The sequence below is a fragment of the Polyodon spathula genome, chromosome 8 (assembly GCF_017654505.1).
Source record: "Polyodon spathula isolate WHYD16114869_AA chromosome 8, ASM1765450v1, whole genome shotgun sequence".
In the NCBI taxonomy this organism is placed as follows: Eukaryota; Metazoa; Chordata; class Actinopteri; order Acipenseriformes; family Polyodontidae; genus Polyodon; species Polyodon spathula.
Genome location: NC_054541.1, coordinates 39,399,057 through 39,416,619, shown reverse-complemented (window position 1 = coordinate 39,416,619; position 17,563 = coordinate 39,399,057). Strand labels below are relative to the sequence as shown.

General features: G+C 39.1%; 1 protein-coding gene across 13 annotated transcripts in view; it reads right to left on the bottom strand.

Annotated features, from left to right (window-relative positions):
• LOC121319929 (SH3 and multiple ankyrin repeat domains protein 3-like) overlaps positions 1-17,563 on the bottom strand; it is a 293,718-nt gene that overhangs the window by 253,674 nt on the left and 22,481 nt on the right. For all 13 annotated transcript variants that reach the window (XR_005950771.1, XR_005950770.1, XR_005950769.1 and 10 more), the window contains exon 3: positions 2,011-2,300. Coding sequence is in view for 10 of the 13 variants with exons in the window: in XM_041257910.1 (XP_041113844.1) it covers positions 2,011-2,247 (237 nt within the window). In the remaining 3 variants the exon portion in view is untranslated. The remainder of the gene's footprint in view (positions 1-2,010; positions 2,301-17,563) is intronic.

Sequence of the window (17,563 nt, the reverse complement as noted above, 5' to 3'; positions counted from 1 at the left end):
CCAAAGACACCCAAAGTCTTCTTGAGCAAGGGTGCTCTAAGATCATTGCACCCATAACTTCAAACACGCAAAAACAAATTGAGACAAATATTTGGGCTAATGTTTTCTTTCATTAATGTTACTAATTTGTAGCATATTCTCAGAATATAATGTGTACAGTTGTACACATTTTAGAAGAGTATCCATGTTCTCTACAGATTGTGCATTACATACAAATTACCAGTATGCTTTAATAGTATTCTGGCTGTAACTATACTTGTGTTCTGAAGTATGAACACTTTCAGTTTCTGTAAAATGGACATGAGGTCTATTCTCTATGCTCCTTAACAACACATTTTGCTGGTGCTTTTGCACATTTATGCCCTTATTCCCGAACATTTGTAGCTTCCCATATATAATATTACAGTTATCACTGCTTGTTGATAAAAAAAAAAACACGGAAGCACGCTGTAGCCCATGAACAGAAAGGTATGAAGATGCAAACACTTTCACTTTATTTTGAGAGGTGACCACTTGTTTTTTTCAGATTATTTCTCGGGTCGTTTGTTACTGACAAAAAGCAATTCATGCAAAACTGTTTTCTCCAGGTGTTTCTATTTTATTATTTTTGTTTTTATTACTTTGGAGTTACAGCTTTAAAAAAAGAAAACATTCAAGACACTTCAAACGCAGCCAAGTAAAATCAAAGTAAATCACTGCCATGACTACCTACACTGTCGAGATGGTACGATATAAGGGGCAGCCTCATTAATAATATATTTAAAAAAAAATAAATCTTATACACCATCTAAAAAAAAAAGAAGACTCCTACTTCTTGTGAACAGCCACAAAACAATATGATATGAGATTGCACCATTCAACATGAGGCTTTCGATTACAACAAAATGACATTGTACCTAACGATCCAGATGCAAACTGTCCTAATCGTTACTAATGATGATTAATTAATGATGATTCTATTTCCTCAAATTGTAGTAGTGTTTTCTAATGATCTGCTAACAACAACTGTTTCTATTTTTGGAAAAGAATGCTACCTGTTCAATACATTCTATAAGACATCGGCCGCATTACATAGGATGTTGCATACTTTATTTAAAAGAGCATCTCCAGAATCAAACTAATCAGACTAAATACTGGAAAGCTGGAGATGTTCCTATTGATATATAACTGCTATTTCTCTTTTTAAAACAGCCATTTTCATACATGCTTATTTTAGTGCTCTGTGCTCTGATATAAGTGTGCAGTCCTCTCTAATTATAAGTGCTATCCCATATTATATGACAGAAAATATTCCACTGCAATTATAAGGCAACCTGTTTTAAATTCGGCTTTAACTCAGGAATCTATATACTCAACCCTCATTTTAATTATATGATTTGCATGATTCCTGATTCAAGGATTTGTTTTTTGTTTTTCACCTGTGCTATAAATAAAAATTAACTCTGTTAAAAAAAAAAAAATGTAATTCAACATTCTTTTTTTTCATCCAAAAAGCTATACTCCCATGCCTTGCTTGACAATAAAGTTCAAATATGCTTAAAGAAATCGATAAGTTAATCTAATTATTCTGCAGCATTCTACAAAAGCAGATGCATTTTAGGAGTGCTGCAGCAACATTCCAAATTAATTCCAAAGATGCAAACAACCCAAAAATATTCCAAAACAAAAAGCAACAAGAAACAGTAATCAACTATTTAGACTATTCATTCATTTTTGCTTTTTTGTTTTTCATATTTACACAAAGAAAAGAACAAACACAGCAACTGCATTTCAAAGAGTTTAAAAAAGAGACACACTCATTTTTTTCTTTAAAGAAGCCACTCGTACTGTAAATCAAGCTTTAGCTTTTTCTCAAGTCCTAAGCACCTTTTATTACAAGGGTAGTGAGAGAGAGAGAGAGAGAGAGAGAGAGAGAGAGAGAGAGAGAGAGAGAGAGAGAGAGAGAGAGAGAGAGAGAGAGAGAGAGAGAGAGAGAGAGAGAGAGAGAGAGAGAGAATGGGGATTACTCACTGTTTGCTGCAGGTCCGGGATCCCTATGCGGATGACGACAGCGTTGGCTAGGGGCTCCTCCATGGGGCTAGTTGGGGGTTTCTCTGCAGCGGCCCGGATCGTGTCGTAAATGATGTCTTCTTTGGAGCTGTCCGAGTCCCCCTGGTTGCCGTTAGTAGCACACTGCTGCTGCACCTCCTCCTGCTGCTGCTGCTGATCGGATGGCTCATGTTTGCTGGATGCCGGGCTCAGAGGCATGCTCTGTTAGTGTATTTTGTCTGTGTGCACTTCAGAGTACTGGTATCACATCACTGGGAGGGAAACAGAGGAGAGTGAGGAGCATGTGCGAGGGGGGGGGGGGGGGTGAAAAGTAAATTATTAAAAATAAAAAGAACACCAAGAGAGATTAAAGAGCACAAAGAAAAACAAATGTAGTACAAAAATATTAAGGAGAAATCGAAAGAGATGTAGAAAATTGAAAAGGGTAGAAAGTGAAAATAAAGTACAGGCAGATGGACACAGAGTAAACAGATGAAGAAGCAAAAAACACATAAAAAAAGCAGATAAATAAGAATACATGAGGAACCATATGGGGGTTTATACACATAAAAGTGATAAAAGGGAAGGAAGAAAGATCATTGATTTAGAATGAAAGAATAATATACTGTAAAACAGACACATAAAATAAGCATGAGATAAATGGGGGGGGGGGACGACAAGGAGGGCAAACAAAATAAAACAAGCAACTATCGAGAAACACAAACAAAAAACATTCATACCAAGAATAAGGCGGCTTCATTTTGGCTTAAGTCGTTAAGCTTCAGTTTATAAAGACATAAGTTTCACATTTTAATTGACGTGAATTAAAGTAATACAGTATTTGCATAATGACTGGTATACATATTTTTTGTTATATTAAGATTGTTAAGAAATGCTCTACATTAGAAAGAGGGAGAGAGAGACAAGTTACAAACTTTATTTATTTTATTTTTTGAATGACCTTGTAAAGTTTGTCCAAGTGGTTTTGATGATATTGGGCCTGCTGTGAATATAAATTGCACTGTGGGCAATTTACTATGGGATGGGCTATTTGTTTGCACTTTACCTACAGCTGACAACATACTGTAGGTCATTGCCTCCATTTACCCAATAAATCAGAAGCCACAGCGTGTGCAATGGTGATTTACCTAGAACAAGACTTTGGGAATGTTGTATAATCCGTCCTGCACAGCTAATTTGATCACCCAACTGAGACTACGAGATGAACAGAAGTTAAATATGCACACATGCAATAACAAAATTAAAACAAACAAATAAGGAGATCTATTCAATTTAGTGATAAGGAACAAAGAGAGACAAATAAGACAAGTGTTCTGAATCCTGACTTGTCTTTTTTAGTAAAGGCATTGGAATAAGTGAATATGCAATTAGGGTATCTTTAGTAAAAATACTGAATGGATGCCTAATAAGACTTCTTTGTTTGGGGGGGGGTGAAAGTATTAATTTACTGTAAGTTTACATTTTACATCTTTACACCAATAATTTTCACAATCAATCCTTTTTCAGAAATATTAACAAATTTAAATACTCAGACACTGAAGCTTTAAATACCAAGGAGGCAAAGCTATGACAGTTTCAAATGTAAATTCGCTGAGCAAGTAAAATTAGATGAATGAGCTTAATAAAACAAAAATGATTATGGACCAATCACTGTACCATCTGGTAGATCTCTCCCCTTCATCCTCTAATCAGTCTTTATATTTAATGCTGCCTTTTTTAAATCTAGTTGAACACATCTTGGAGTGTATTCTGTTAACAGCAGGGGCTCTAAATACCACAACTGAGATACTTCAAATCTGATACATTTATTTAGGCCAGTAAGTACATGTAAAACACCAAGGAGGATCCTAATTAGAGAGTGGGATTTTAATTAACCATTGTTTAGAACAATTGCATTTTTACCATTTCAGAAAAAGGGTGCACATTCTGCTAATGTAGAGTTGCAAATGCTGTTTGTTTGTTATTTGGTGGCTCAGAATACACTGTGGTGTTTTTTAACTACTGCAATGGGAACGCAGAACAGTACCTTTGGTAAATTTAATCAGACTGCTTTCTGACAGTGAGGTGTCTGGGCCTAGTTAACAGGCCACACTGTATGGGGCTCTGAGTGATTCTGATGGAGTCAAATGGAGACCACAAGTCTGTGTAACTACTGTAGGATGAGGGCAAAGCCTTTGAAATACCCCCATCCAATAAAAACTAAAAAAAATACAGCAGCAGAGACACACAGCTAAATAAACATTGCTCCCTCAGAAATGTGCTCTGACTCTGTACTGGTGCATCAAACATAAAGAGAATAATGACTGTATACTGCAGGGTGGGAAAGTATGGGATGTATGCGCATATTAAAATGTCAACCCATGAGGACCCATAACATGCAGTAAGGGATGCCAGGAGCTCCAGAGCATCCTCCTCGTCACCTCTGAATAACATTTCATTATTTATTTTATGTATATTTTCTCATATCTATCTATATAATCAAAAAGAAAAAGATAATGGAGGTACACAAAAATGTGAGAAATTGATTTTAAAAAAAATCAGATTACATTTTTTTATCTCAGTTAATCTTGGTTTTAATTGCATATTTAAATGATACAATTACTGCATCCATTTCATTCAAATGTGTTTTATTACTGATCTTTATTGAATAAAGGACACATTAGGTGTCCTGTTTTATAAATTTGTGTTGAAATGTTTTGTTTTTCTTTCATAATAATCATTGTAACACCATGTAGTTTATAACTGGTGCTATGTGTAGCTAATTTAACATAATATTCACATAGTCATATATATAAAGTGAGATAACGGTGACAGACCATAGTGCTATTCAAATTGTCTGAGGTACAACATTGAAATTAATCTGATTAAATTGTAAATAATGAATACACAATTTGAAAAATACACAAATAATGTTGATTATATTATACAATCATGGTTTTATTGATATGTAACAATTACTTTATTAGCGTGACACAAGGGGGGGAGGGGGTATAATGACAATAGTTCTTCACACAATTAACTTTATTCATATATCCATACTTTATTTATAAATATTGTAAAAGTATAAGAAAAAAAACACTAAACCCATTCTGTCCAATTATATGCTTTTCAATATGTACTGCAAAGTATGGATCCCCTTGCAGGTTGTAACAGAGTGCTGTTATTATTTATTTATTTGCCAGACTAATTTGTCCAAGGCAATTCACACAAGAATGTAGTAAATTTAAAAATAAATAAATAAAGCTATGGTGCGGTTACCTAACATGGAGTGGTAAAACAACAAAATAATGCAATGACCTATATAGTAAAATAAGGGATCAGCTTTCACAATAACTCAGAAAAAGCTGGAAGTCTAAGGTCAAGAGACTTGACTGGATCATAACATGAAAACACTGTTTTACTACACCACCAAGCTGAGAGAAAACCAAGAAGAAAAGTAAACGTAGGTTGAACACTGATTAAATCCGACACTGAACATTTAAACTTCAGAAATTAGGGTTAAAGCTGAACATTGTTCTTATAATAAAAATATGAAGGGATAATAATAATAATACATAACATTTATAAACAAATAAAATAATAGTAACCAGGTAATTGTCATCTTAAACGTTAAAAGAATCCTCTGCCCAAGAATCTACAAACCATCCCAACCTGGGAAGGTAGAAAAGATAACTGAAGAGAACCGAGACTGCTTAAAGAAAAGAAACTGACAGAAGTGGGGGGAAAAAAAATATTTATCTGAGTAGTAAACAAAAATGCATTGTTTGGAGAAAAAAAAAAGTTAGTTTGTTAATTAAGTAAATAATAAATAGTAATAATAATTTAACTCCAGTGGAAATTGGACTGTGCAAAAAATATATTCCACTGGAATGAATAAAATTTTTTTTATAAAAATATTATATAATATATAATATATATATATTTAAAAAATGGAACTTAAATTAAATGGGTTTCTTAAGTTCTTAAGTACTGGACTGCATGTGGAATTAAATAAATTAAACCATTTTATAAATATCGTTTTCAACTATGGAGGTTTGAAATATTAAAGATTAATTTTTTTGAAAAGCTGACACTATATAAATCCTTCAAAACTCAGCACTCAAACAAGAAGGAGACTTGTGAGAGAAGCCACAGAGAGGCCAACAATCACTTTGAAGGAGCTACAGAGTTCAGTGGCTGGGAGTGGAGTAATGGTGCACCAGTCAACCATATCAAGAGCTCTGCATAACACTGCCCTGTATGGGAGGGTGGCAAGAAAGAAGCCGTTACTCAAAAGTGCCATCTGAAAGCACGTCTGGAGTTTGCCAGAAAGCATGAGAGTGACCCAGCTGCGATGTGGGAAAAGGTTTTGTGGTCAGATGAGACCAAGATAGAGCTTTTTGACCAAAACTCAAAGCGCTATGTGTGGCGCAAACCTAACACTGCCCATGTCTCAAGACACACCACCCCTACAGTGAAGTATGGTGGTGGCAGCATCATGCTGTGGGGATGCTTCTCATCAGCAGGGACTGGGCATCTTGTTACAATTGAAGGAAGAATGGATGGAGCAAAATACAGGAAAATACTGCAAGAGAATCTGCTTCAGTCAGCTACAAAACTGAAGCTTAGGAGGAAACTTACCCTTCAGCAGGACAATGATCCCAAGCACAAGGCCAAAGCAACATTGGAGTGGCTCAAGAACAAAAAGGTGAATGTTCTACAGTGGCCCAGTCAAAGTCCTGATCTCAATCCCATTGAGAATCTGTGGCACTATTTGAAAATTGCGGTCCAAAGTTCTTTGTCCGGTCCTGGGATGGGGAGACGTCCGTGGTCCACGGGGGCGGCCAAGGTGGACTATCTAGTTCCCCATCTGGCATCCTCCCAGCGGGACTGAACCCTCTTGACCGGGAACTCACTGTTGGCGGAGACGGGAACGGCGGCCCGGCTCCCTCTGCTGACGGAGGCGGGAACGGCGGCCCGGCTCCCTCTGGACCCTCTGGCAACGCTGGCGATGCTGGACCCTCTGGCGGCGCTGGCAACGCTGGACCCCCTGGCGACGCTGGACCCTCCGGCTCTCGGGATGGTAGCTCCATCCTCTCTAACTCTCGGGATGGCAACACCTTCCCCCTGAGCGACGGCAGGCCAACAGCAACCCCAGGCGACGGTGGACCAGCATCTCTAGGAGAAAGCACACTGAGAATTTCTCTAGGCGATGCAGGCAGGCAGGCAACCCAAGGCAATGTGGGCAGGCAGGCAACCCCAGGCGATGGAGAATCAGCATCCCCAGGCGATGGAGAACCAGCATCCCTAAGTGAAGTGGTGAGAGCATCCTTGGGCAGTGCTGTGCAGGCATCCTTGGGCAGTGCAGTGCCTCTTAGCCGCCGGGCAGCTTGTCTCCGCTCTCCCCTCAGCGGCCGGTACAGAGGCTGGGAGGGACCTCCAGCATCTTCTGCTGGCGGAGGAGGAAGAGACAGCGCCCGCTGTTCCCCCTCTACTAAAGGTGGAGGGAGAGACAGCTCCAGCTGTTCTCCCTCTGCTGGTGGTGGAGGCAGAGGCAGCTCCATCTGTTCCCCCTCTGCTGAAGATGGAGTGAGAGACAGCTCCGGCTGTTCTCCCTCTGCTGGTGGTGAAAGCACCAGCAGGCACTTCGCCAGCAGGGGAAGAGGTGGCACCAGCAGGTGCTCTTCCCCTGCTGGCGGAGGTGGCACCAGCAGGCGCTCCTCCCCTGCTGGTGGCAGTGGGAGCAACCAGTAGTCCTCCCCAGAGGGTGGAAGGGAGACCAGCAGGTAATACTCCCCTGCTGGTGGTGGTGGAGGGAACAGCCTGTATTCTTTCCCTGCGGGTCCCTTCAGCCCTGGGCCTGTGGGCTTCCCCTTCTTGGGCCGTGGACGTACGACTCCTCCCGCTCGGGCCGTGGACACACCGACTCCTCCCGCTTGGGCTCCTCCCCCTCAGACTGTGAAGGTTCGGGCTCCTCCCTCTCGGGCTGTGGACATTCGGGCTCCTCCCCTCTGGGCTCTGGGAGCGGCGGCTCCTCCTCTCTGGACTCTGGGAGCAGCGGCTCCTCCTCTCTGGGCTCTGGGAGCGGCGGCAGCAGCTCCCCCCCATTTCTTCAAGGTGGGGAATCTCCCCCATGTCTATTGCCAGGTATGCCAGCATCATGATGAATATTTCCTGGAGGGACCCTGGGTGATGCTCTCTCTCCCACTCCTCCCACCTCTCCCCATCTCGATGTCACAGCGTGTTAATGGCGACGGGAAGGTCGTGAAAGAGGTCCACTCTGGGGTGCAACAACCACTCCCAGATCTCCCGTGATGGTGGTGAAGGTGGTGTTGGTGGGGTGGCTGCCGAGGACGGGGTTGGTAGCTGCTCCTGGTTGTGGGGGGCATCCTGCCCAGCTGTGGCCATCCAGCTCACAGCGCCCACACCAGTCAGCTAATGGCCCATCCGGACAGGACCTCCACTGGTGGTCTTCCTTCCCGCACCAGGTGCACCATGGGAACAAGCTTGCTGGGTCCTCCCACAGGGCTTGGGTTGGTGATGGCTGCTGCTGCTACTGCTTCCTCCGCTGCCTCTGCTTTTTGCCCATTCTGTTGTCCGATGAACAAAAAAAGAACCTCCAAAATCCAAAAATTCCAAAATTCCCCCCCCCCCAAAAAAATACTGCTCTGAGCCTCTAGGTGGCACTATCCCGTTTCACACACCAAGTGTGACAGGATGACAGAGGGCTGAGGCTCAGAGACAATGTAAAGTCAAAAACTAAAGGTCTTTATTTAAACAAAATAATCAAATAAACAGGCACAAGGGCCAATAGAAAGCAGTTCAAACACAAATAATCAAAATGAACTTACAAAATAAACGGCCAGGTTCCAGGTCTTTTAAAACATGACACTCCTTTCTTCGAAACACAAAGCTCTCCAACACAAAGCAAACTCCCAAACAAAAGAACACCCTCAGCCAGGGCCTCTCCCCTGGCTTTTATCCCCTGTGGCTGGAGCCCAATTAATCAATAATTACTAATCATTCAATTAGAGCTCCAGCCACATTCTCACATATTTTCCTGGCAGGGAGAAATTTAACCCCCTCCCTGCCAGTTCCAAACACATTCATATAGACGGGGCAGTTCCCAGTCACAATTGTATACAATTCCTAGTAAGATTTTTCACTGTACCCAGTCGTGCAGTTGTAGTTTACTGGGTGTAATTGCTGTATATATTTTTGTTTACACAAATCGAGACATTAAGATATTTTTTCAATTAACTCAGCATTGAACCATACTTTTGTATTAAGAGCAGAGCATTATATATGCCTACTTCAGCATTTAACTACCCAGTTGCATATAGTCTTTACACACCAATATCCTTAATCTTTAATATTAGACAACAGTGAGAAGAACCCAGGCCCCTTATCACTCCTTTGGTACAGTGAAGTGCCTTGAAGATGTACTGAGTGGAGAAGTGGGGTCACTGCAAAGACCGTGCATGTTTTTGCATGAGCACTATGGCAACTCGAATTACATCATAGGATCTATACTCCCCAAACAGACCTAAAACACAGTACATAGGGGCTAATGTGGATGTAAGTTAATACATTCACCAATATCCTGTTCAAACTAGGGCGTTTGATTTTATTCACATTTCTTATTCCTTGCCAGGGCTCCAAAATGATTCGCACAAACAGGAAATTCGAGGAAATAACACATACATATTACAGTTAAGTCACTTTTAAGTGTAATAAGAAAATAGCAATTCACTCAATTAAATGTGTTGTTTTTCCTCATGGAAAAAGTCACTTACGATACACAATACTTTGTATAGCATAGTATTCTATTCACATGGCAAACCAAAACTAAACATGTTTAAAAACAGCTTACAATCTGGGCAATGTGCTGTTTCCTCAGTCTCCAAAGTTTCCTTTAATAAACAGTAACAATTTGCAACCATATTTCAGCAAGGTAATACAAACCAGTACCCTGCAGTGTTAACACTGAAGTGTTCATTTTTCTTGGCCAGAAATAATGGCCTTAAGCCACTGTATTACTCACTAGCAATCGCCATTAGAAAAATGAAAACTGATCCTGTGCCTCTCCCTTAGGGATAAATTAGTAAATAATATTTTACTTTCTTCATACTTTGGTATGAATAATATCTGAAGACAATAGCTAATGCTGACTGAGAACCTGTAGATGTGTACAAACACAATAGGGTCGATTCAATTAATATAAAACCTCAGTCATTTAAGTCTTTGTGTTTAAGAAAAGTTATTTATCAGAGCCTGCAGAACTGGAAGTGCTATGCAAATGTTAGGACTAGAAATCTTACAATTCAGCACTTTGCAACAATCACTTAAGAATGGGTCTCCTTTAGATAAAAGTGCATACTTAGTAACTTATTATTTGAAAGTGACTGTGCGTTTTAGGGTAGGTATTCAAAAACAATAAATCTCAAAGCAAGCAATGAACTAGCCATACAGACACAATTGGTGTGTTACACAAAACCTACAGGCATGAGTTTCTAATTGTTTACACTCTGGTTTTCTTCTTAACAGAGCAGCAACTAGTATTGGGAATTGCTGGTTGAATGCAACATCAGCTGTCCAAAACTGTGCTTCCTTGCAACAGCACTCACAATTCTGGGATTTTAATAGCTTGTTCCACCTGGCAATACCTTAAAATACTTTGGTCTGAAGCAAGACAATATGTCTGCCACTATTCCATGTTCATTAGATTTGGTACACGTGCCACTAACAAGAGCTGTTTGACTGCACTGGTTACTCTGGCATTTGGGATCCTTTTAGTACAGAGGAACCTGTCATACAGTATCTGATCCTGTAAAAAGTGATACCCTTTATTAAGCAGCTGCGTCATTTACACATGCTGCTAGCAATTTAAAGGGTCAGATGGAAAACGATGAATGCACTTTTATATGTCTAAAAAAGTAAATTCAGCTCTTGGTAGGACAGAATGGATTCAGTTGTAGACACAAAAAAAAGATGGTGCATTTGAGAATGTAAAACAAACTGCCCAGTTTAACCATGTTCAATAAAAGAAAAAAAACTGATTAATAGAATTACTTTACTATTAAAAAGCTGAAAAAAGATTTTTCAAGTGGTTCTATTGCATACACAACCATAAATCACCAGGGGCAAAGTTACAACTCCCTCTCTATTAATAAAGGACAGTGTGACTTTAATAAATTGACTATTATATATTACCATAATTCAAATGCAGGTTGGAAATAATCAATACTTGGGTAACACTATGTAACACAATTTTTGTTCCTGGGTAGTAAGTGTTATTTCCTAATTGCTTATGCCTCAAAAGTATAGAAAATGGCTATTATTCCCCACAAACTTTGCTTTTGTGATCAGGACAGTGATATTTTGAAATATCACTATTTCCAATGAGAAAATGGCAGCTTTTGTGTCTTTTCGTTCACATAAAGTCAGAAAAAAACAACATATGAATCCAAATTAACATGTGTTTATACTAAAGTAATACAAAAATGACTGCAAAAGATTTAGAAGTGAGTAGTTTTGAGATTTATGATTATACTGTAAATTTACAGTATAATCGTAAATCTCGAAAAACTATCATAATATCACAATACTATCATATCATCAAATGGTATGAATACTTAAATTAGCATTTTTGAAGTTTTGCAAAACAATTGCTGAAATAAATAATTGTAAACATCTATTTCTTGTCATTTTTTTCCTCATTCACAAAGAGTTGATCGCAAAGATCAACAGAAATACGGCAGAAAAAATGGAAGGCAAACGTCGAACTCAGGAACAGATTGAGAGGCAAAGACGGGAGCTGGGGTTGGCCCCGTTGCAAATAAAAGAATGGGAGCCAACAGAGACAGAGCAGTTGCTCCAAAAGTGGGAGCAGCCAAGAGAAGCCCAGAGGTCTGCAATCCCAGTGGGAGCAACCCAGTTGTCTCCTGAACCAGAGGAGGAACCGTTCTTGTCACTGGAGCCACCGGCTGAAGTCAAGGGGGAGGAGGTGAGCAATCCACCTCCAACACAGCTTCAGCAACAGCCCGTGAGTGGTACTCTGGTGCTGTTTAGTGCGGTCCTGTACCACGGATGCGTGGACACCAGTCCGGAATGTCCAGACCTCCCTACACTGGACCTTATGCCCAGGTTGCAGCAGTGCCATGCACAATTGTGTGCATGGTCCCTAGCTCCGCTCCACCTGGAACCCGAGACGTCACACTGTGGGCGTCAGATGTCGCTTGGGCTCCCCCTTCCTTCCACTTTGTTCGCCTCGAGGTCCCAGACGTCGCTGCGCCGGTCCCGAGCAACCCACTTCTGCCTGTCACTGCTCGCTCCCGGTCAAAGGCCTGTGTTTCGGTCGCCCAGGACAAGCCATCCTGGTCCTTTCTTGCCGGGGCGTGGTCACTCCCTAAGTGCACCAGAGGAAGGACCGACCCACCCTCAAGGCCGCCCATGGAAGAGGGCGAAAACCAAAGACTTGGGACTTGAGGGTGGGTGGGAGTTTAAAGGTGGAGGGAGGTGGCTGTTAAATGGCCAATGTCTTGAAAAGACAAGGGGGAGGATGTGTAATATGGCAGGGAGGGGGTTAAGATCATTCCCTGCCTAAAACATGTGAGAATGCACATTTGGGTGTTTAATGGGTTCATTGTTTAATTATTAGTTATCCCCTGCACCTGGTGTGTATTGTAAATTAAAGCCAGGTGCAGGGTATTTAAAGAGAGCAGCCAGTTTGTTCAGGGCTACTGGTGTGTGAGGAGCCTGATAGAAGGTGTGCTCAATTGTAGTTTTTAAAAAAAAAAAAGATAGTGTGAGAAAGTGTGTTGTGTTTTGTCAATGTGTGTACAGGTAAACAGCTTAGCTGTCCTGTGTTAGTTAGGTTCCTGTGTGTTGTAGTTTGTGCTCAAGAAAGAGCTAGGTGTTTGTTTTGTTTATTTCTGTATGTGTTTATTAAAAGTGCGTGTAAGCGCTAAAAAAAAACAATTTCTGGGTCCTGAGTTAAAGGGGCAACGAACCTTGAGAGTTGGAGGATCTATTATATATATATATATATATATATATATATATATATATATATATATATATATATATATATACACACACACACACACACACACACACACACACACACTGGTTTGCAGAAGTATTCACTCCCCTGCAAACGACACAAATTACACTTTACTTGTAGACTCTACACAAACTACTCCACATTGATAAGTTAAAAAATGCATATAGAATATAAATAAGGCTTGCATTCAAAACATCGAGGCCTGGATGTCTGCCAGTTTTCTTCAGCCGAACACTAGCAAATCTGAACTCCTTCTAGTAGGATCTAAAACTCAACTTAAGAATCGAAATATAGCTGCCCTGAACCTTGGAAACTGTCTGCTGCTGCCTTCCCCCACAGCACGAAGCCCATGTTTCCTCCATGGTCAAATCTCCAAAGTGTGTCCCTACCTGTCCCTCCCGGATGCAGAGATACTTTGTCATGCATTTGTCTCGACTCGACTACTGCAACACTCTATATGGCGGTCTCCCGGCACACACCATAAATCAACTGCATCTAATTCGAAATGTCGCTGCCAGAATCCTTACCAGATGTAGAAAACGTGATCACATCACCCCCCGTCTTGCCCAGCTGCACTGGCTACCTGTAGTTCCAGATTATTTTCAATACAGTGGAAAGTGCTATCAGGCTTAAAGAGCATGGATTATGTTTTTGTTTTTTTAATTGTATCGCATGTATTATGTTTTTTTTCTGTAATTAAAGTATTATGGATTGTCTTGTTGTTATTGCATCTTGTAAAGTACTTTGTGATGGTGTGGTCCACTATGAAAGGTGCTATATAAAATAAAGATTTTATATATATATATATATATATATATATATATATATAAATATACCGAATATATAAGATATATATATATATTATATATATATTAACCTGTCAACCTTAATTTGTAACATAAGGGTTAAGCTGTTATTGAAACCTCCTAAAGATGCCAATAATAATGTGAAGGAGAAAGATGACATGTCTACATTATTAAGTACTGGGACACCCTGGTAGTATGACCTTCAGGTGTTGCAGGTTTTCCTTAGGGAGGGGGGGGGGTCCTTTAAATTCTGTATTTATGCATTTAGAATAATGGACTCTGTGAAAAGGTACATTAATTAAGAAAGCAAAGTATCTGAAAAATTATTGCACTGGCATACCTCCTGCTGACTCCAAGCATCTGGGTGCCAATCCCAGCAGACTACTGTGCTGCCGAATCTTAGTTTGAGAATACAGGTTTTAACTTTTTTTTTCTAGGATCAAGCGTGGGAAATCTAACCTAACTTCTTTGAATTAGTTTGTTAGAAAAATCTAAAGCAAATCCCAAAGAATGGAAAGATCAATTTTCAGCACCCTAATCAGAAGATCTTAATCTATTTTAACTGCTGCTCCCAATGAAGTAATCAACTTCTGGTAACCTGAAATTGAGATCACTAGTGTTGAATCAGCTGCAGTTTATCTTCCAGCTGTGCACAGCAAGAGGACTGAATTAGGAATGCTGCAAATGACCCCAGGAGTTTCCTGGGACAAAAGTAACATAATACAACTGCGTGGGCAGGGCATCACTTTCGAAAGGTTATAGCACCAGCAGAATGCCATAAATGCTCTCTTATTATATCCAGTGTGGTGTACTTCATTACTTCTTCTTGTGATTAATAAACATGCATATAGTCTTTTGTTTGAATTTTTGTATAAATGCAGTTAACAATCAAACTTCACTGTCGTACGGTGCTTACTCTTATGAAATGTGCACTAAAATAACAAACCTTTATAACACAAAACTTTGCTAATGTTGATATTTTCTTATTTGTCCAACATTTCAGAGGGGTTAGAATCTTAATTATCCTGTCTGTTCTTGCCATAATATGCTTTTTACAGCACAGCAATATTCACTTCCCACAGCATACCATATATATATATATATATATATATATAGTTAAAATAAAATGTACAATGAGATTCAACTTCTTTACTTTTTGCATTAACATGCACACACTAAACATAACATTAAAGATAACCTTTGGCCTGTACAAGAGCCTCGTTAGTGGTATTACGTATGTGTGCAAGTGCAAGGGAATATTTCTGTTGAGACAAACTTGTGTTTGCAACTGAATCCCATTATTATCAGCTGAAACCGATTAGAAATCATTTAAAGTGTATGCTTTCATTGTCTTATCTGGCTTGAGTGGGTTTCTAAAATGTCTTGCAGATCAATGGAGCTGCAACGTGTAAAATAAATGTTAACATGCACTTCAGTCCAGAGATCTCCCTGGGGACTCTATTATGCACTGCATCTTCAAAGAAACATTCCCCAGAGCACGAGCGTTCAGTATTACCGGTAATATGAAAATCTCTCTCTGTGTTTTTTTCTTCGAAAGAAGACTACAGGATTTGGTGGTTGTTGCTTTATGCAGTAAACATTCAGAATAGTTGCTAGATTCAGTGATTCAATTACAAAGAGAGAGACAAAAACCGAAACAGGTAACTGCAGCCAATAAGCCTGACTTCTATTATATGTAAACTTATGTACCCTATAATAAGATCCAAAATTGAAAATGACCTATTTAGTAACAGTATCCTGGGAGACAGTCAGTATGGTTTTAGGAAAGGGAGATCGAGTCTAACTAATCTGCTCGATTTTTTTTTCGACAATAGATAATTGCAACGCATATGACATGGTTCATGTAGATTTCCAGAAAGCTTTTGAAAAAGTCCCTCATAAAAGATTCATTCTTAAAGTGAACGCAGTAGGGATTCAAGGAAATGCATGCACATTGATTAGGGAGTGGATAACACGTAGAAAACAAAGTACTGATAAGAGGAGGAGCCTCAAAATGGAGCGAGGTAACTGGTGGAGTGCCACAGGGATCAGTATTAGGTCCTCTGCTATTCCTAATCTACATTAATGACTTAGATTCTGGTATAGTAAGTAAACGTTTTAAATTTGCAGACATGAAAATAGGAGGATTGGCAAACAACGTTGCAGCAGCAAAGGTCATTCAAAATGATCCAGACAGCATTCAGAACTGGGCATACACATGGTAAATTACATTTAATAGAGAAAAGAGTAAGGTACTGCACGCAGGCAATAAAAATGTGCATTATAAATATATGGCAGATACTGAAATTGAAGAGATAATCTATGAAAAAAACCTAGGAGTTTATGCTGACTCAGAAATGTCTTCATCTAAATAAAGCTATAAAAAAAAGGTCAACAAGATGCTCAGATATATAGTGGTGTTGAATTTAAATCAAGGGAAGTAATGTTAAAACTGTACAATGCATTAGTAAGACTGCATCTAGAATATTGTGTTCAGTTTTGGTCAACTCACTAGAAAAGGATATTTCTGCTCTAGAAAGAGTGCAAAGAAGAGCGACTAGAATTATTCCAAGTTTAAAAGGAATGTCATATGCAGACTGGCTAAAGGAATTGAATTGAATCGAATCAAAGTACACTACGATCTGATTCAAGCATTCAGAATTTGAAAAGGTATTGACAAAAGAAACAAGGACCAGGGGTCACAAATAGAGATTAGAGAATCTGGAACTCCCCAGTAATGTTGTTGAAGCTGAAAGTCCCCAATAATGTTGTTGAAACTGACACCCTGGGATCCTTCAAGAAGCTGCTTGATGAGATTCTAGGATCAATAAGCTACTAACAAACAAACAAGCAAGATGGGCCAAATGGCCTCTTGTTTGCAAACTTCTTTATGTATCATCTAGTTTGATGTGAGTATAAACTGCTTTCTAAACAGCTGCTTATTGCAAACATTGTAAAATCAACCTGATCAATAAAATATTTATTTGTTTATTTGACCTACATTGATGTGAGGAATATTTGAACATTTGAAATTGAAAAAACATACTAAACAATTGATTGTGTACTTTTGAATATTCCCCAATCTAGTAACTGGATTATTGGCTTCTGGTGATTATTTCCAGAATATTACCCTCAACCGCATGACTTTTGGCTTAACACAAAGCAACTAATTGCTAAATTATTGAACACGATTTTAAACCAATACTAATTACATTTAAATGCTTTTTGTAAAATAGAAATTACAAAACCAAGAATGGAGGGCAGGCGCAACATATCTTTCATTGATATATGAATAATAGTATTTAAGTGCTATATTTACAAATTTTAAGAACTATTTTAAGAAGTGTTTTGTGAATAAATGTTTATTAAAGCCCAATTGTATTAATGTCATCAAGCTTGCAGTTCACAAAACCCCTTTTTTTAAGTTAAAGTAAAGTGTAATCTAAGAGAGGGTTTATAAACACTAAAAAACAAAAAGATTCTTAACAATGGTGTCATATTAAGGGTTCAGGTTTTGAGTTCCTTGCCAACAAATCAGTTACTGTATAAACAAAGTTATGTTGTTTGGAGGGGCAAAAATGGTGGCATGTTAAGATGCTAACACTTTCTATATACATTTATTTTATTTTAAATGTTCTGTTACTACAATAGAATAATTAATTTT